Raw genomic sequence first — 21590 nt, forward strand, 5'->3', positions numbered from 1 at the left:
ATCCAAAGACTTGTAGGTCTTTAACTTCTCTCTTGTAAAATCATGTGGAGCTTCAGTGAAATTGTATATTTGGGGCTGGATGCTTGGCCATTTCGTCTTATCCAATATATCCATTGGGAGAGTGCTATCGCAAATGGACCTTCTACCCAAAATCGCATATGCATAATTGGATTTTTGACTCAAAACCCATCTAATTACTGAGATAATGACGACTTGTGACGAACATAGCCACTGTTTAGCTGCTCGTATGTTAATGAAGCACAGTAATTCATGAACTGGCATGGTAAAAGGCATAATGTTTACAGCCCAATAGTTGTGGAGAGGTAGGAGGCAGTTCAAGTGTCAGTGTGTCTGACTGTCAAAAAATAAAGTTGCATGAATAATTCTGTGAGGATGGCGTGCACGTGCGAGCCTGCAGCTAAATCCTCCACAGACGCGCGCGCGCACAGCGGAGACAGACGCGCGCACGAGGAGCGGAAAATACACACACTCACACGCGACAGGACGAGGATGGAGTTGTCACTAATGGCAGCGCAGGTAGGCATTTTGTCATTAAATTATCTTTTAAATTCAAGATTGAGGATAATTTAGTGTCTCTGTTGAGTGTCTGCTTTACTTATTGCGAATGTGTGTGTGTGTTCAGGGTTTAGTGTAACTTTTGATAGCTACACACAGCCCAGGTACGACTTACCGCGCTTTTTGTCATAAAATTATCTTTTAAATTCATTATTGAGGCTTATTTGGTGACTGTGTTGATTGTCTGGTGTACTTATAGTGTGTAAGTAAGGCGTGTGTGTTCAGGGTTTAGTGTAACTTATGATAGCGACACACACCACAGCGCAGTCAGGACTTTTCCCGCGCTTTTTGTCATAAAATTATCTTTATATTCATGATTGAGGCTAATTTGGTGACTTGCACTGTGTTGATTGTCCTATTTACGTATTATGTGTGTGTTTAAATGGTTTAGTCTAACTTTTGATAACAGTACAGAAGGAATACAGTGATTTACACGTACAGTAAATACTGTAGTAATAGTATTTTGAACACTGTATACGTTATAGTATTGTTGTTAATGGACACTACAGTATGCTTTAGCACTATCTTAAACTAATAAGCTGTAATACATTCTGTAGTATTCATTATTTTTTAACACTGGTGTATTGTAGAAAAATATAACCTATAATTGTTGAAAAGTTTGTACAGTGTTGTGTTATTTATATTAATGTATTTGGTGTAATAACGTGCATTATAGACCCCCCCCCCTCCCAGCAAAGTTTACTAAAAATAAAAACTTTATTAAAATAAGGTAACTCTAAGAGTATCAGCGCAGTGCTTTATTAAGACATGCATGCAAATAATATGAAATTATTTTAGATTATTTAAATTTAAACTTAAATGAAAAGTTATTTGGACTATTCATTGTACTGAAGTTCACCTGAAAAGGGTCAGTGATGGTCATGTAGTGAAGCATCTGGTGTTAAGAGAAGATTAATCAACCTGTTTTTTTCTTCAGGCTCTTTATTATTATGAAGTGACAGAAAGCTAATGAGAAATGTTAAGTGGCCACCGGTCACATCTGTTCCCAAACTCACCCAGACTCGATTAGAGATGCAAGTATGTGACCATACACAGTAAAAATACCCTTAAATTAGCAGTTTTTCATATTTTGTGATTCATGTTTTCATTTTTCCCCATTTATTTCTGCTTTTGAATTGCATTATGGGATCTTGATCTATCTTTCAACTTTTAACTGTAAAAAGTTTGCAAAAGAGACTTTTATGAACATGTTTAATAGATTGCAGTGATATATTGTCTGGGTTGGTGTTGTATTTTATGCTACAAACCTCTTATAATAAACCTGTAGTAGATTTTTTGACATACTTATTTCTCTATATATTATTTCTTATACATAAAATTATTATCAAACGACTAAAATGTCAATAAAAGTCACTTTGTTAAACTGTAGTGCTCAATTTTCAACATCAAAAGACGACAAAGCAGAGATCAACATCCCATAATGCAATTCACAACCGTAAGTTCACCAGCATGGACCACAGCACACTTTGAGCTAGACTTTATTGTAGGGATGAAAGGAATGGTAGAGGAACAGTGGGATGAAGGTGAAGGGAAGTAAGAGGATAAACAGTAAACAGGTTGATCGGGCGTCCTGATGATGTCCAGAAACTCAGAGTGGGGATATTGTCTCTGTAACGTTTCGGTAGAGTGATTGGACCCCCCGATTCAATTTAGGAAGGAAGAGAGGGTTATAGGATTGTGAATGGGAAACGAGGAAATAGATGGAGGGAGGTTGTGTTCGAGAGAACAGTGTTAGGGCTGGTCTGCCTACTGGTAAAACCAGAAGTTTACATACTGTACACTGTAAATAAAGGAACGTAACCACTGTTTTAAAAAATCATGTCTGATGGTAATCACTAAACGTTTACTATTTTAGGTCCGTTAGGATCACCTTAATGATTTACATTTGCTAAATGCCAGAATTATAAGAGATTTTTTTTTTTTTTTGAGAATGTTTTATTAATTTCTAGACAGTCAAAGGTTTACACACATTTCCTTGGTATCTTTTAGCTTTGCTTTTAAACTGTATAACGTTGCCTAAATGTTTTGGGTCTCCTTCCACAAGCCCCTCACAATAGTTTGCAGGAATTTTGGCCCATTCCTCCTGACAGAATTGCTGTAACTGAGTCAGATTTGTTGGCTGTCTTGCTCGCACAAGCTTTTTCAACAAATTCACAAGTTTTCTATAGGATTGAGATCAGGGCTTTGTGATGGCCACTCCATAACATTCACTCTGTTGTCCTTAAAGCACGTTTGAACTAATTTGGCAGTATGCTTAGGGTCATGGTCTGTATGGAAGAGCTGTTTGTGGCCCAGTTTTAATGTCCTGGCTGATGTCTTGAGATGTTGCTTTAGTATTTCTCCATAATGTTCTGTCTCCATGATGCCATCTATGCTGTGAAGTGGACCAGTCCCTCCTGCAGCAAAACAGCCCCACAACATGATGCTGCCGCCCCCATACTTCACAGTTGGGATGGTGTTCCTAGGCTTGTGCGCTTTCCCCTTCGTCCACCAAATGTAACACTGCTCATTATGGCCAAACAGTTCAATCTTATCTCCATCAGACCACAGGACATGTCTCCAAACATTAGTCTTATTCCCATTTAGCAAATTGTAATCTGGATTTTCTGTTAATTCTGGCTTGTTATTCTGCTATTAAGCAGAACAGAAACTCATCTGATAATCCTAACTCACCTAAAGGAGAAACAGTTTGTCACGTTAACATCTGACTTTTTAAATGGTTATGTGCCTTTTTATACAGTGTATGGAAACTTCTGCTTTCAACTGTATATATTTTGTCCTCAGTCATGCTGTATAGTTGTAAAATAGAGTTACAAACATTGGTCACACTCTATAAAACTATTGATCACATAAACATGATCAGATGTGAGCTCCTGACTCTAGGAAATACTTGATTCCAATTGGACGGGTATTTCTGTATAATGACGCTGCACTGTTTCTCCAAACATGATGAATAATTTCAGCATTTCAATATTTAATATCCATTCGCTTATTTTTTTATATGTTTCTATAACGTGTTAGCGGAGCATTTTTGCAGGCGTGTTCACAGTTTAACGTTCTAAGTATGTCGGCGATGTGAGTTTCGAGGTTGTTTATTTCTGAATCAGGAGTGAAGTTGTGTTGAGTTTTCATATTTAATGCACTCAAGCATCGCTCAGCCCTTTGGAAGTCAGAGTTGGGTCGGGTTTACATGAAAGGCATTTTAGAGTTTCTGAAGCAGCTGCTCTGAATGCTCCATCAGGACATTATAATCATCTTCATCACTTTCACCATCCTCCCCCTCGGCAGGACTTAGTAACAGTCCAGACAGATGAGGAGGTGAAGGGAGATGTGCAGAGGTTTGGGCAGCAGATTCATCAGCAGAAACATTTAACCAGAGATGATGATGGTTATACAGTTATAATTAGGGTTGTAACGGTATGAATTTTTTACGGTATGATAATCGTCTAAAACAATACCATGGTTTGACGGTTTTGAGGTATACGGTATTAAATAGTAATTCTCATAGCAAAGACTCTGAAAAGAATAAGAACACGTTTTCTGACTGAACAAAGGTTTTATTTCAACAAACTTTTGAAAGAACCATTTTAATAGAACTATAAAAGTCTTTTATAAAAATAAACTGAAAAATTTCCCATTTTAATAAATTAAATTAGAAGGAATAAACAAGCAAGGTCTTTTAAGATTAGACAAAAATAAACTTAAACTGTCCTTCCTTATAAGCAGGATAAATGGGAGACCAAAAGTGCAATACCAAGTTTATGGCTGTAAACATGTATTTAAAGCGTTGTTTTTTTCAGTCTAGGTTGTGATGAAGAAATGTAAGCATGTTGAGATTTTCAGGACTTAATCTTGACCGCTGAGGTGAGAGAATGTGTCCACTTGTACAATGAACAAATAAAAAAATAAGAAAATAATAAATAATGTGTCAAAGTCCAAATAAACATGGTGCAAATCCTAAGTAAAAAAAATAGATATAAATATTTACTATACTATAAATAGTTACATAACGAAACTAGATTCAATATGGAACATCCTTAGGTTTTATGTGCCAGCATGGATATGGTTGTCTGTGGATATGGATTTGGATGTGGTTGTATGCAATGCAGACAAACAGCTGCACCTTCATTTGCGTCTTTTGAAAACAGCAAGAGCAGCAGTTCGTCTTTGCTGTGTCACTGTTTTGTCATGTTTCTGTGCTGCTGTGGATGCAAAAGTACTTAGTATGAGAATTATTTCATGCAAAACTTTTTTTTTTTGCGTTTTATTTAGCCGCGCATAAATGTATGCCTATCTCTCATTCCGTGTTGTTCAAAAAGCTCATTGTTGGTCCACAAACAAAAGCGAAACCTATGCTTATTGGTTGTGATATAGCGAGTTTGAACCAATCTGGGCATGGAGGAGGGACAATGCATCAATGTATCATGTCTGGTTTGTCCGGAGACACAGTGACGAGCGTTTCTTTGTCAAATCAGCGTTGTCAAATTTTGATGACGTAACCGCACTGATTCCGGAGCCTCTGAGTCCGCGAATGTTATGTGAGCACTAAAAAGCTGAGATTCTCTTCTTTATGCCAATCTTTGAATTGTATGAATCTGATCAGCGGATCAAAAGTTACTAAACATTTAAGAGCAATACTTATTTTAGCCGCGGGCGGCTGTCTCGGTCTTTAAGGGTTAAAACCGTTGATATGCAATTGTTCATGGTATGATAATCGTGCACGTTCAAATCGTGGTAGACCGTCATACCGGTATATTGTTACAACCCTAGTTATAATATATGCGTGATTTAACATGTTTCTAACACGTGGCTAACATGTTTTATAACAATGCTAGACATTTTTAACATACTGCATGCATGTTTTATTATGTTGCTAGCTTGAACTAGCGTTTCAAACATGCCCTAAGGATGTTAAGCATGTTTCATGCTACGACTGTCATCTAAGCTGATGGTGGCAGATGTTGTTTGTCATCATGACCCATGATCCTCTTGGATTTGCTGGTTTGTACTCCTGATTTGCATATCAAACCCTTTCTGATGTTTCAAAGGCTGAATATGTTAATTCAGATAAAATTACATGTTTCAGATCACACGTGGAAGTTCAGTATAACAAGAAAACACAAGGATGGAGTAAACAAACTGAGGATTTATTGATTTCACATGTATAATGAGAGAGTTGCGTGATTTTAGTTGTGAGATGTAGAGAGCAGATCAGTGCAGACGGGCTCTATAATCTGCCTCCAGCAAGATTACTCTCTATAACTTACACACACACACACACACACACACACACACACACACACACACATACACGCACAACACACATGCATGTTTGAGTGACATATTAAAAACTCTTCATCCGTCTGTCAGCTCAGCAGCACAAACACAGAGGTACTCTTTCTATTTATTCAATAATTGTTGTTTACGTTTTTGCATTTTTTTTATCAAACACATTGTATTATTATATTATAGTGAGTTTCGTGAGCTGTGTGTCTGAGTGTTTGTGATATTTGTGTATTTCTGTGCATCTGCATTTGTTCTTGGGATGTTCCTGCATTTTGTTTTGTTACTGGAAATGCGTTTGCTCATGTGTTTAAGAATATTGTTTGTTTGATTATATTTTTAATTACATTATACTGAATATACCATGCTATAAACAATTCTAGAAGTGTATATATATATATATATATATATATATATATATATATATATATATATATATATATATTTAATAACGTTGTAGAGAATATATTTAAATATGTTTATTTTATTTATCTATATTTTCCATTTTTTCTTTATTAACCATTATTAGGATTTTAATATAAAATAACTACAATAAACAATAATCTAATCTAAATTGTAAATAAATAATAAACAAAAGCATTTTTTAAATAAATTTGAAGTAAAATATGAAATAATACACAAAGAACTTCATTTAATATATTAGATATTGTTTTGAGATAGTGTAATTGCATCCATTTTTCATTTATTAACCATTATTGAGGCTTTAAAATAAAGAGTAAAAGAACTGAAATATTGATTAATATAACAATTTTATAAAAAAGTAAATAATTAACAAACAAAAACATTATTTAAATGAAGCTGAATATAAAATATTATAGGAAAATCTCTATAATAAAGATATTACATATTGTTTTGAAACAGTGTAATTGCATACATTTTTTACTTTAAAAACCATTAAGAATTTAAAATAAAATAACTAACATAAAGAAAAAACAAAACATAAATAAATAAATAAAAAAACAAAACAATTATTTAAATGAAGCTGAAAATAAATATAAAAACTGCATAAAAAACTCTATAATAAATATATTAGATATTATTTTGAAATAATAATTGTAAAGTTTATTTTTTTACTTTATTAAACATGATTTATTAAAATTCTAAAATAAAAACTAAAATAAAGAAAAAAAAGTTATTAAATAACCCAAAAAATTAAAGCTGAAATAAAATCTAAAATACTACATAAAAACACTACAATAAATATATCAGATATTATTTTGAAATATGTATACAGTGGAATTGCATCCATTTTAACTTATTAAACAGTAAAAATCTAAAAATAAACAAATTAATTAATTAAAACATCATTTAAATAAAGTTTTATTAAATTGCTTTATTAAAAATAGTTGCTGTATTTATGAAAATTATAAAATAAAGAAAGACTCCAATAAATATATTAGACATAGTTATTGCATCCATTTTTACTTTATAAACCATTATTAAGATTCAAAAATAAAAAGAAAATAAAGAAAAATAAAAAAATATACTAGCAAATAAATAATAAAATAATTGGATAATAAACAAAAAAGTAATACATTTAATAAATAATCAACAATAAATTAAATAAAAAATAAATCAAATAATAAAATACTATAAGATAATAAGATACTGCGATATACTAGATATAAAATCTAAAATACCACATGAAAAAATCTCTAATAATAAATACATTAGCTATTATTGTAATCTTCTTTTCAATCATAGAGTCCTGCTGAAGTGTATCTGGTTGTGAAATATTTGTAAAAGCAGCATGAATGAGAATGAGTTGCATGAATCTGTTGACCTTTTAATATCCAAAAGAGAAGTGCGACATGTGGTGGCGGGACGCCTGATTATGCACATGACTTCAGGAGCAAAATCTGCACTGCTTGTTCTCTTCATTTTAATCTAACGCCGCTTTACCGTGTGCTTCATCCAAATGTTGTCTTCATGCTCCTTGGGTTTGGTTTTGCGACGGGCTGGAAGTAATGAAGAGAGCTGTTTCACTGGAAATCTGTCCTGAGAAAACAATAAAAAGATTTATTAAATATACATGTCTCCGGGATCATGACGGCAATCTGTGCATTCATGAATTATTACGCAGTATGCATAAGTGGAGAACTAGTTTATATTAGCACAGTGTAAGCTAGAAATTATGTTTGTTTTTTCAAAGTACTTATTTAATATGAGCTAAATCAACACAATTGTTAAGTCTTTTTTGAAACAACTAGTTGCTTAATGTTCAATCCACAATTACTTTTTTTACGCAAAGAGGTGTCAGAAAGGAGCGAGGACTCAATTGCAGTAAAATGATGGGGTTTAATAACTATGAAATGAATCAAAAAGGCATCCTGAGGGGGAAAACATTAACAAAAAACAAACAAACTTGACTGGGAAGACTGGCAGGGATCAGGGCTGAACAGGACAGGACAAGACTTGATGGCGAATGATGAACTGGCACAAGACAGCAGACATGAGGAGACTATAAGCACAAAGAATTAACAAACAAACAGGTGAATAAACTAATAATGGGTTAACTAAGAGGGTGGGACTAGACCAGGGGTTTTCAAACTGTGGGTCGCACAGTGAACAAAGGTGGGTCGCGCAAAGTCACATAGCTGCAGCTATATTTACGTTGCAGTGAATCAAAACCAGTACGATAATGAGCGAACGATTCTTTAGAGAGGATTCTGTTTTTGATTCATGAACTAAAACAGTTTGAATCAGCATTTATTGAATGACTGAGCAGGGCCGGCCCGTGGCATAGGCAGCATAGGCAAATGCTAAGGGCGTTGTACATCTAGGGGGCGCCAGAAATGAGCGCGGTTAGGTTAGTTTTGTTTTCGATATTCCTGACGTATTCAGTCATAGACGGCAATAACTCAAAAACCTCTTACCCTTAAAAGATCTAAAGTGTGTTTCCTACTAAAGATAAAGCTGGTTATGTTTCACAGCAGTCTTTTCCTTTTTTTCGCTCGATATTACGACCACTGCTCCCTTTATGCCCTCGCAATCTGCGTTTAGCCGGGAGAGCTTGCGCTTTGCGGAGCTCTCAGTAAGGGACTATCGAAAAAGTGCTTATTTTTATTTATTATTTATTTGTTCTTTGCTCCGTCCTGCGTGTTTTATTTTAAACACAACTAATTTTCTCTTAAATGTGCACAAACAGTTACTAAAGTCTTACATAACCACCTCTGTTATCAAACAAAACACAATGAGAGATTCATTTGCTGCTCTTCTCTAAATAACTGTAGTAACTTTAATCAATATGCAAATACAATTAAATTTAGAAACAGGTGATTAATAAAGATATGAAGGTAAACTTTTGGATTTCATACAGCTGTCTTCCACACTTTTAAGATGTACACCCCTGCACCGAGCACTCACACATGAGACATGCATGTTCCAATCCCAGAGCAGTGCCAACCGAAACCAACTATGCGAGTTCTGTACAGTTATGTAATTTATCGGCTTAAAGATATCGGCCTAATTTAGACATCGGATTGTTAACGATAATCTTAAAAATAGTATTTATCGGCCGATAACGAAATGGCCCCCAATATATCATGCTTCCTTACATCCAAGACATCTAAGGGCTTCTCATATGATATGTGAACGACCCGTACAGCTTTACTTTGACATTTGCTCGAGTGAGAGTGACGGCGGCTAAAACTCTGTCAATCACCACGCCCACCATTGGTACCCTTTCGGCAGTGGAAACGCAAGTCTGATAAAGGTGACCTGTACTGTACTGTACCACTCAGTAGAAACAGGCCAAAAGTAATTTATTTTGCAATATATATTGCAGAAAAACTAAATATTGCATTGTCATATTTTTTTAACCCAAGCTCATTCTGAAAACGTAGCCCCGCAGACGTTTCTGGAGACCACGATTTACGTGGCCGGAGGTACATTTGGCTGCATTTAGTTTTTTCAAGTGAACGCTATGTGCGACGCTGCTCCTCTTGCGCTCGCCAGTTGACGGCTCACCTTCGTGTGGAGGGTGTACCCGCCGCAACCAGTTTGTCCAGTTAGCTCGTCGTGTTACGTTGACGGAGCGGAGGCCCGGAGGGGAGCCGGCCGCGGCGACGACTGGGTTTGAGTCCAGTTCCAGAAATCAGGTGCGACAAAAAACAGAATCCAAAAAATGAAGCGAACGAGTTCGTAACAGGGCGAGAATGCGGTGAAATCGGAAAACGCGGTCAAAATCTGACAAGGGCTTTTCTTTTTTCTGAACGGCTTTTGTAAATCAATGCTTGGGTTTAGGGAAGGAGGAGGGTGGCTGGGTCGGCTGATTGGCCAGCCGATCAGTCAGACGGGCAATCAAGATCGGTCTTCGGCGGCTTTTTACGTGAGAACAGCGCGGACGCGGACGGCACTCGCAAGAGGAGTTTGAGACGCGAAAAAGCACGCATAGCGGCCTCTTGTGGATTCGCAAAAACAAAAACTGCACAAATACATAACTCACAGGACGTATTGCATGATCTCCAGAAACGTTCGCAAAGCTACGTTTCCAGAATGAGCCTGGGTTGTTTTTTTTCCCAATATCGTGTAGTAATAATGACAGTAAAATGACATCAACAATAATAATAACAGCATCTCCAACAACAGCAACTACTCACACACACCAACTAAGTTAAGGCCCAATCCCAATAAAGCCCTTAGCCCTACCCCTCGTTTTGCGCGTGCACGCCAAGGGGTAGGGGTGTCCCAATTCTCTTTAGATAGAAGGCGTAGGGCATAGGGGAAGGGGTGAATAGCACTTCCAACAAAGATTTTTCAGGACCACACTTGAAACCAAGGGGTAAGAAAATTTCCCAGAATACACCAGCTACAGCGGCAGTATTGCAGAACCCGGAAGTAAGGAGATCCACAAATTAGTATTTTTTGTCATTATTACCATTTTGTACGACACACAAACACATGTTTTAATATATTCATAACCGTGTTCGTGTTTTACCATCATGCTTAAAAAAAACGCTATATTTCACGATCTCTTTATTTATTTATTTATTTAAGACTACTTATTTGTAGTAAATGTTTGTGCTTTCATTTTAGTTGTCTTTTACTTCTTCAATTCTATTTTCCGAAATGAATCCTCTTTGCATTTAAAAAAGTTTACAATAAAGCGTGTTAACAAATTTTAAATGATTAATGAAGGAATTATAATGCTTTGACTCATTTTTTAATATCATTTACAAGCACAGTAGCATATTTAAAGCTGCTGTATGGGCTATTTCTGTCCGTTCGCATCCCGTCCCTTTGCGCCCCCTGGCGGCTCATTCACAAACTGCGGTCATACTCTAAAAACAGAGCGGCACCTATTTCAAACGGCGGCGGTACATGCTGCGGCGTTAATAGCCACTTTGAACTCTCACCTACTGTATAATCCCTATTAATAACTCCTGTACAGCAGTCCCACAGCATTCAGACACTGGAATACTCTGTCAGTGATGTCTAGTGGCTGTCAATGGGCTTTTTACAGTGTCTGCTATAATGTTAATGTAGTTTTTGGTGTGTTTACATTGATGAATATGGCCACTGTGTAAACACACAGTACAGTTACGAACTTATTGCCACATTAGATCGTTATGATAACGTGATATATGCCTTCAGTGATATCTCCTGAAGATAAATACCAAAAAATAACACAACTGGAATACCTACAGTCGTCGCCATCGTCTGATCTCACATGAAGCAGGAGATTGCGAGGACATATGATGACGTGTGCAGGTGCTGTAGAGCTGTCCCAGTTCTTAGGGGTAAATTTTGAAGCCCTTCACCCTTGGTTGTAAGGGCCAAGGGGAAGGGAGACAAAAATAGAATTGGGATTGGGCCTAAATATCATAACGTCAGCATTTGTAGTTGACCCGATCTGAACTTTTTGGGCTTTTAATTAAATCATATTTAATCTTGAGGAGCCGAATAAAAACGAATGAGTCATATTCAGCGATCTTAAAGATAATGCGAGAAAACTGGACGTCACATGATATTAGTATCAGCGTGACACATCGTTAATCTGTATTAAGACTCAGAAGGGTTTCTGGATGCTCACTCGTGTCTTCATATACCTCAGAATCATTTATTTTTAAACTTGATGTGCAGTCTAAATGCATGTTACTGGGGTGTTTTTGTGAACAACTCGATGTGTTTAAAGACACCGAACATTCATTAATGTTCCTTCAGTTTAGTCTTTTTGTTCATCATGGATCACCACAGTGGAATGAACTGCCAACTATTCCAGCATATGTTTAACACAGCGGATGCCCTTCCAGCTGCAACCCAGCACTGGGAAACACCCACACACTCTCTCATTCACACATACAATCATACACCACGGCCAATTTAGTTCAATTCGCCCTATAGCGCATGTGTTTGGACTGTGAGGAAACCTGGAGGAAGCCCATGCCAACATGGGGAGAACATGCAAACTCCACACAGAAACACCAGCCAGGACTCAAACCAGCAACCTTCTTGCTGTGAGGTAGAAGAAGAGGTAATACAATTTCAGATTTCCAAGTCAAGGTCAATGTTACTTTTTGGTTCAATCCTCCACCTTCAGACAGCTGTTCTCAGGTCAGAGTGAGAGCGATGAGTGCTTCTGATGAATGGAGCTTGTCATTATGCAGACTGAGGGATAATGAGGTGACCAGCACATTGATCATCTCCCAGAATGCACCTGTGTAGCTCCAGACTGGTGACATCATACTCCAGACGGGAGCCATCTGAGAGTTACATGATGAATAGAGATCATTCTGGAGCCTGCTGCTACAAGTCACAGGACATTCTTCACAGTCTTTCCCTATTATCTTTTTATCCTGGAGAAAGTCTGGATTTTTTTTTTCTGTTTGACTATAATATGGTGGCTTAGTGGTCAGAACTGTGACCTCACAGCAAGTAAGTCGCTGGTTCGAGTCCTGTCTAGACCAGTTGGCATTTGTGTGTGGAGTTTGCATGTTCTCCCTGTGTTGGCGTGGGTTTCCTCCGGGTGCTTTGGTTTCCCCCACAGTCCAAACAGATGCGCTATAGCGGAATGGATTAACTAAATTCGCCGTAGTGTATGAGTGAGTGTGTGTGTGAGAGAATGAGTGTGTATGGGTGTTTCCCACTACTGGGTTGCAGCTGGAAGGGCATTTGCTGTATAAAACATACAATTTTTACAAGATCCAGTAGAGTATTACTTGAAATAAGGTGTAAACAATGGCAGAATTTTCATTTTTGAGTGAACTATCCCTTTAAGACCACCACAAATTGCATTAATTCTGACATTTTAGGTGCAATAATCGGTTTCTCTCCATTGTTTTCCAGCATTTTCTAGCTTAAGTATGCACTATTTACCCTCAGGTTGTTAAAAACCTTCAAGTTCATACAAAAGAAGATAATTTGAAGAATGCTAAAAACTGTAAAAATTGACTGACATTGTAGAAAGAACCAATACTATTGAAGTCAGTGTTTTTTAGGTGAACTGTCCCTTTAAATGGAGCATATTATAGCAGTTATGCAAGATCCAGTAGAGTATTAAATGAAAAAAGGTGTAAACAATGGCAGAATTTTCATTTATGAGTGAATTATCCCCTTAAGAGCACAACAAATGACTTTAATCTTTACTTTTTTAGTGCATGAATCGGTCTTAAAGTACACATGGAATCAAAACAAGCAACATGAGCTAACAAAATCAACACAAAATAACTCCCGTAGGAGAAAAACACACTATGGAAGTCAAAGTATTTTTCAAAACCTCTTCCTTTGCGAAACTCAGACAGGTAAAAAAGGAAAAAAGGTAGTAAATGATGGCAGACTATTCATTTTTAGATGAACTATCCCTTTAAGACAACAACAGATTGTTTAATTATTACATTTTTAGCGCATGAATCAGTTTCTCTCCATTGTTTTCCAGCATTTCCCAGCCGTCAGTGGAGCCTTCATGGACTCTCCATACAACGGCAGCGCGTCCCTCCAGACCTCCACCTCTAACCTGAACACCAGCATCTCTCGGCCGGCGGAGCAGGAGGAGGAGGGCAAGTTCTCCAGTGACGCCATCTGGCTGTGGGTCGCCGTCATCGCCACCATCGGGAACATCGTGGTGGTCGCGGTGGTCTGCGCCTGTGCCTTTTAGACCCCGTAGTGCACAAGAACACAGCCTGAACTCCTGATCCCCCCTCACTAGCGCAGTATGTACAGAACAGTACAGTAGTGTGTGTGAGACCTTCCTTCTGCATTCTTACTCCGGAAATGAGCGCATTTAAAGACAGCTTATCTGATTGATTGATTTAATTGACTTTAATTTAATTATTTAACTAGATTATTAGGTCTGTATGATGAATGTATTTATTTATTTATTTATTTGTCTGAATAAATAAATCATTTAACTAGTTTATTTTATTTACTAAATTATTAGATTTACATGATTCATTTATTTGTTTAATTAAATTTAATTCAGCTAATACATTTTTCTCATTTATTAATTTTAATTACAAAATTTAATTAATATTTATTTATTTATGTATTTATTTGTTTTAATAAATAATTACATATATATTTTTATTTACTAAATTATTAGATTTAATAATATAATAATTTAATTTATTAATAAGTAAAAATAATTTATTTTATTTACTAAATTATAAGAATTATATGATAAATATGATTAATTTGTTTAATTACAAATTAATTTATTTTAATTACATTATTTAACAAAATATACAATATAATATACAAAAAATTTGTATAAATAAATAAATTATTTAACTAATTTATTTTATTTACTAAATTAATAGATTTATATGATTTGGTTGTTTGTTTAAATTAATAATTTAACTTTATTTATTTATCTTAATTACATTATTTATTTAACTAAATATTTATTTATTTGTATAAATAAATTATTTTTAACTAACTTATTTTATCTACTAAATTATTAGATTAATATGACTTGTTTGTTTGTTTAAAAGAATAGTTTAATTAATTAATTTATTTTGATAAAAATTTTAGTTTGAATAATTAAATAAATAATTTAACTAATTTATTTTATTTATAAAATTATTAGACTTATATGATTTATTTGTTTGTGTGCTTGTTTAAAATGAATAATTTAATTCATTTTATTTATTTATTGTAATTACATTATTTCTTTGTTTAAATTAATAAATAATTTAACCAATTTATTCTATTTAATAAATTATTAGTTTTATATAATTTACTTGTTTGTTTAAATAAACAATTTAATTTAAATTTTATTTATTTATTTTTAATTACATTATTTATTTTAGTAAACATTTATTCATGTATTTAATTATTTGTTTAGATAAATTAATTAATTAACTAATTGTTTTATTTATATGTATAATTATTATATGATTATTATTATTTCATATTTATATTCACCTTATTTATCATCCTGGAGCACAAAACCAGTTTTATATTGCACGGAAAAAAAAAGCCAAAATGCATTGCATGAGTCAAAATTATCGATTTTTATTATATGCCAAAATTAGAATATTAAAGATCATCATACATTAAAACTTTTGTACATTGTCTTCCCTAAGTATTTCGAATCTAATATTGATTAGTAATTTTAATTGCTTTATTTGTTTAAAGGTGATTTTCTCAATATTTTTAATAATTTTTTCAACCATCAGATTCCAGATTTTTCAATAGTTGTATCAATATTTTTCTATTTGTACCATTATATTGCATGTATATTGTACAATTATTACTGGTTTTGTGATCCAGGGTCATATTTTGCAATACACACTCTCTACTATGAATGTGCTATGGCTTTATACTTACTAAAAATAGCAAATGTTAATAACTCAAACTACTTGCAGTAAAAGCCAGTGTGTCCATGAAAATAATGATACTATTTTAAGTCAAACTAAAATATGAAGAGTTGCCATTCAAAATTTATATAAAAAATTGGCATTATTCTCAGCCTCCTTTGTTTATGTTGAGTTATTTCACTTTGAAGACCATGAAAACAACGTATTCCTTGTCATAACAGGGAAATTACTGAGCCTATACACTGGAGCCTGATAACAATGCTAATTTTAGAAGAAAATTTCTGAGGTTTTTGCATCTGAACTGTAGGAAAACTGTATTTATACAGCACATTTCATATCCAATGGTAATTCAGCATCCTTTAAATAAAACAACAGGATTAAAATAATCAAAACATAATAAGAAATAACAATAAACAGGATTAAACTGATTATAAAGAGGTTAACAAAGTATTAAAACAGTAAACACACACACAATGTAAATAATGCTGGGTTTCACTCAATTCCTTCATGTTGCCTCAACACAAATTGCCTAAAGATTGTTAATCGAGCATGTCACATCCAGCTGAAGCAGCGTCAACATGCCACAAATTAATAAAGACAGAGCTGTCATTGACTTAATGAGCCTAAACCCAAGATGAAAATCAGGATCTGATCAGAGATCAGCATTAATATTATCTGTGCTCATGTTAAACTATGAACTTAGGCCTGATGTTTTAACATAAAAGCATTTAAATGGGAGAGAAGTGGGTTTAAGTGGCGATGCTTTCTTGTTAATGCGGAGCTGATTTGGAATTGCTGACAATTTCAGTGTGATATATTAGTCATAAATGCCTCAAAATGTGGCTGAAGGGAAGTGGAACGGACAGAATGACCAGTGTGTTCATGCCAGATCATTCATGCTTAATACGCAGACCACCATCTGTCTAATTCAGCCTGCTCTGACACACACACACACTCGTCTCAGAGATTTGCTTTATCGTGTTGATCAACAACTGGACCGATGGCAGATGTTACGTGATGCTGGATTATATAAGCAAGAAAATTGTGAACGTGCAGAATGGTTGCTCAATGGTTAGAACTGTCGCCTCACAGCAAGAAGGTCACAGGTTCAAGCCTTGGCTGGGTCAGATGGCATTTCTCTGTGGAGTTTGCATGTTCTCCTAGTGTTGGTGTGGGTTTTCCGGTATCCCCCAGAGTCCAAACATATGTGGTTTGTTTGTTTGTTTAAATAAATTTAACTAATTAATTTAATTTATTTATTTATTTTAATTACATAATTTATTCAACGAAATATTTATTTTTGTAAAATTTTTTAATAAATAAATAAATAATTTAACTATTTTTTTAATTGAATAAATTATTTTATTTATATTATTTATTTTTTTCCTTTGTTTAACTAAACTTAATTAAACTTATTAATTGTATTTATTTATTAATTTATTTTACTTACATAATTTATTCAACTAAATATTTATTTATTTATTTTTTTAATAAATAAATAAATAAATAATTGACCTATTTTTAAATTAATAAATTATTTTATTTATATTATTTATTTTCCTTTGTTTAACTAAATTTAATTTAACTAATTAATTGTATTTATTTATTTATTTACTTAACTTATTCAACTAAATATTTTTGGAATAAATAAATAAATAAATAATTTAACTATTTTTTTATTTAATAAATTATTTTATTTATATCATTCATTTATTTTCCTGTGTTTAAATAAATTTCATGTAACTAATTAATTTTATTTATTTATTTATTTTACTTACATAATTTATTCAACTAAATATTTATTTATTTATGTATTTTTTGAATAAATAAATAAATAATTTAACTATTTTTTTATTTAAAATAAATTATTTTATTTATGTCATTCATTTATGTCCTCTGTTTAACTAAATTTAATTTAACTAATTAATTGTATTTATTTATTCATTTCTTTTACTTACATCATATATACAACTAAATATTTTTTTGAATAAATAAATAAATGATTTAACAATTTTTTCATTTAATAAATTATTTTATTTATATCATTCATTTATTTTCCTGTGTTTAAATAAATTTAATTTAACTAATTAATTGTATTTATTTATTTTAATTACATTCTTTATTTAAAAATAATATTTATTTCTAGTGACGTCACTGTTAAGGGAGGAGTTAGGTAAGTGCATTCAAAAGCATTGGATGCAGCTCAGATTGCACCCTCACCAAGTCTGCAGCCAGACCCCGTTCAAAGGAGGAGCTCAAGAAAAGCCCCTATAAATATTCTGTTTAATTGGAAATGAATAAGCATCACTTACAAATGACACAGACCTTAAATTTTATAGTTCAATGAGCAAAGATCAAGGTCCTGAAATGCAATTCAACTATGTAAATAAACAAAAACACTCATATTCACTATATACAGTTGCACATATTTTGTTAATATAGTGTAAAGCTGTCTTTAAATGCTCTGTTCTCATCCGCCGCTCAGCTTTTCTCTGTGGTCAGGCTGACCGGTTCCTCTTTCAGGAGTTTGGCACGAGTGCTGTGCCGTGTTTCTGCCTGTAGTTTGGCTTCAGGAAGGCGGCGCAGCTCAGTGTCCTGCTTTTTATTGTCTGTGTGCTTGTCTGCGGGGTCAATGGAGACGCAGGTGTTCATCACACACGCAAACACACACACACACACCGCAGTGCCTTAAACAACGCAACGCTAGCGATGATCTGAAATCACATTTTGGAGGTACGCTTTCTGATAATCAGAGACTGAGCCGAAGGAAAGTGAATGAATGACCATGAACATGTTTGCTTGCAATCGCTAAACTCGCCTTGAAATACATTCAGCAGTGAATAAAATAGATTTTCCATTCAAAAACATGTTTTCAGAGACATGATAAGAGCTCGTCATAACTGTCCCTGACATTCACACATCTGGAGCTTGTCAGATCTGCCTGGGTTTGTTCGTCACGTGTGGTTTGCAGGCTTTAATTTAACATCTTGATGCCATCATGCATTGTGTACTCTAAATACACTTGATTTAAGCCAAAAGCTTGGGTCAAATATGGACAATCACAATATTGGTTTAATTATTTGATTTAAAGGGGGAGTTTACCCAAAACATGAACATTCTGTCATCATTTACTTGTTTCAAACCTTTATGAGTTTCTTTCTTCTGTTCAAACATTTATATATATATATATATATATATATATATATATATATATATATATATATATATATATATATATATATATATATATTATTAATTAATTTATTTATTCATTCATTTAACACAACATATAAATTTAGCTGAAAACCTGTAACCATTGACTTCCATAGTATTTGTCTTTCCTACTATTGAAGTCAATGGTTACAGGTTTACAGCTGTACTCAAAATATCTTTTCTTGTGTTAAATAAACAAACAAATAAATAAATGTTTGGAAACCTGAGTCTATAGTGAGTACAATTTGATTTTTGGTTGAACTATCCTTTAAATTGAAGTTACACTTTTTAACCCAGTGGTTGGGTTTTGTCTTTATTTGACCCAACTTTGAGTTAAAATAACCCAGCTCTTTTTTTTTTTTAAGTGAAGCCTGTTTCTTCCGTTGAACACAAAAGAAGATATTTTGTAGAATGTTAAAAACCTGTAACCATTGCCTTCCATTGTATTTGTCTTTCCTACTATTAAAGTCAATGGTTACAGGTTATCGGCATTGCTAAAAACCTGTAACCATTGCCTTCCATAGTATTTGTCTTTCCTACTATTAAAGTCAATGGTTACAGGTTATCGGCATTGCTAAAAAACCTGTAACCATTGCCTTCCATAGTATTTGTCTTTCAAACTATTGAAGTCAATGGTTACAGGTTCCCTGCATTGCTAAAAACCTGTAACCATTGCCTTCCATACTATTTGTCTTTCATACTATTGAAGTCAATGGTTACAGGTTCCCTGCATTGCTAAAAACCTGTAACCATTGACTTCCATACTATTTGTCTTTCCTACTATTAAAATCAATGGTTACAGGTTATCGGCATTGCTAAAAACCTGTAACCATTGCCTTCCATAGTATTTGTCTTTCATACTATTAAAGTCAATGGTTACAGGTTTACAGCTGTACTCAAAATATCTTGTTTTGTGTTAAATAAACAAATAAATTAATTAATTAACAAATTAATGCATGTTTGGAAGCACTTCAGTCTATAGTGAGTACATTTTCATTTTGGTTGAACTATCCCTTTAAATTGAAGTTACACTTTTTAACCCAGTGGTTGGGTTTTGTCCATATTTCCCCAACTTTGAGTTAAAACAATCCAGCATTTTTTTGCTATTTTTTTTTTTTTTGGAGTAAAGCCTGTTTCTTCTGTTGAACACAAATGAAGATATTTTGAAGAATGTTGAAAACCTGCAACCTTTAACACATCTCCTCTTGTCTTTCAGATTGAAAGAAGCACACAGCAGCCTACTACTAAAGGATGTCTGAATGAACGTCTGTGAAGAATTCGAGTTTTCGAGGACCTCAACAGAAACTCGACATTCAGTAGTGGACATCACTGACATCCAGAAAATATCAACACATCAGTCCAAACACATGCGCTGTAGGTGAATTGAACAAACTAAATTGGCCGAAGTGTATTTGTGTGTGTGTGAATGAGTGTTTATGAGGGTTTCCCAGTTCTGGGTTGCAGCTGGAAGGGCATCCGCTGTGTAGAACATATGCTGGAATAATTGGCGGTTCATTCCGCTGTGACGACCTCTGATTAATAAGGAACTAAGCCGAAGGAAAGTGAATGAATGAATGAGTTAATCATTTCCCAGGGATGGGTTGCAGCTGTAAGGCCATCCACTGCGAAAAAACATGCTGGATAAGTCGGCGGTTCATTCCATTGTGGCCACCCTGGATTAATAAAGAGACTAAGCTGAAAGAAAATGAATGCATGAATCAAACTGCTGATTGGTGTGTGTAAAGAAAGAGAAGCTAATCTATCTGTCAATGTATGTATTTTATATAGAAATGGAGATGGATGCACTTTATTTAAGAATTTAATGACTTTAATTATGAGTTTCATTGTTTATTCATTCGTATCATCATATGTGAGTGAACAATTATCCCCTGTTTGATCTGTACAATGTCTAATATGTGAACGGACATCACTAGATCATCAGATACACTCATATTTACATGTTTAACAGACATTTAACAGTGAATTCCCTGAGGAATCATCAGAAAACAGCATTGAGGAACACACAAACCACATCAGGCGACAGAAATGGAGGACAAAACTGAAATGAAAAAGGATGAGCTGCACTTTTTGATGAAGCATTGGGATGGAAATATAAATCTGGACAATTAGGCTCTTCATTATGTAAATATTCTGTCATTTATTAAAAAAGAAATACATTAAGTAAGCTGTCAGGAAGTGCATCAGAATATCTGTATACACAACTAATCTGACTAGAATTTATGCACGACTTATACAGCTCAATAAGTGTACTCGTTTACTGTTGATCATGCCATTTATTTCCTTATTTTATCAACAGCACACATGACTTCATTGTTTTAAATAACTGATGCTGTCTTGCATGTAAATCTCTCCGTCCTGCTTTTTTATGCACATGTTGTTCATACTGTACATAAGTGTAAAAAATGAATATTCTTAAAATGTTTATGCACCTAAAGTTACACACACATACAATATACTGCTTTTTGTTCGTTTTGGACACAACCAGCAAGCTCATTTATATGCATTTATTCTATTTTTGACCTATAAAATAAATTCTATGATGATTAAAGTTATAATACATTTGTGAACTTAATAATAAAACATTTTCAAAGATGTTTTGTTCTTTTCATCTGGACCTGTGTACAATAATTATATTTTAATATAATTATTTTATACAACAGTTCTGTCTGCTTCTCGAATGTGATTGGCTAATAGCCG

The 21590-nt window shown here is 33.9% G+C and overlaps 1 protein-coding gene across 3 annotated transcripts; it reads left to right on the plus strand.

The window, feature by feature from the left end:
* The first annotated feature begins 265 nt into the window (after positions 1-265).
* On the plus strand, positions 266-21485 carry LOC108180053 (uncharacterized protein C14orf132). 3 transcript variants are annotated; one of them, XR_012393897.1, is made up of 3 exons: positions 266-537; positions 13778-14051; positions 20089-21485. XR_012393897.1 is itself a non-coding variant. In XM_073929756.1 (2 exons), exons 1-2 carry the CDS (start codon positions 511-513, stop codon positions 13994-13996), a joined length of 246 nt encoding a protein of 81 aa, XP_073785857.1. In that variant the 5' UTR covers positions 483-510; the 3' UTR covers positions 13997-14123. The 3 variants fall into 3 exon arrangements, 1 of the variants encoding a protein (XP_073785857.1); XR_001796544.4 differs by lacking the exon at positions 266-537 and adding an exon at positions 5658-5988; XM_073929756.1 differs by lacking the exon at positions 20089-21485 and having other exon boundaries at positions 483-537; positions 13778-14123.
* The last annotated feature ends 105 nt before the right edge of the window (positions 21486-21590 follow it).

The sequence above is a fragment of the Danio rerio genome, chromosome 18 (assembly GCF_049306965.1).
Source record: "Danio rerio strain Tuebingen ecotype United States chromosome 18, GRCz12tu, whole genome shotgun sequence".
Lineage (NCBI taxonomy): Eukaryota > Metazoa > Chordata > Actinopteri > Cypriniformes > Danionidae > Danio > Danio rerio.

Excerpts from the sequence above, each read along its gene's own strand:
- LOC108180053 (XM_073929756.1), top strand. The coding sequence starts at position 511 with ATGGAGTTGTCACTAATGGCAGCGCAG. Across the intron at positions 538-13,777 it reads TGTCACTAATGGCAGCGCAG|CATTTCCCAGCCGTCAGTGG; the intron begins GTAGGCATTTTG and ends ATTGTTTTCCAG.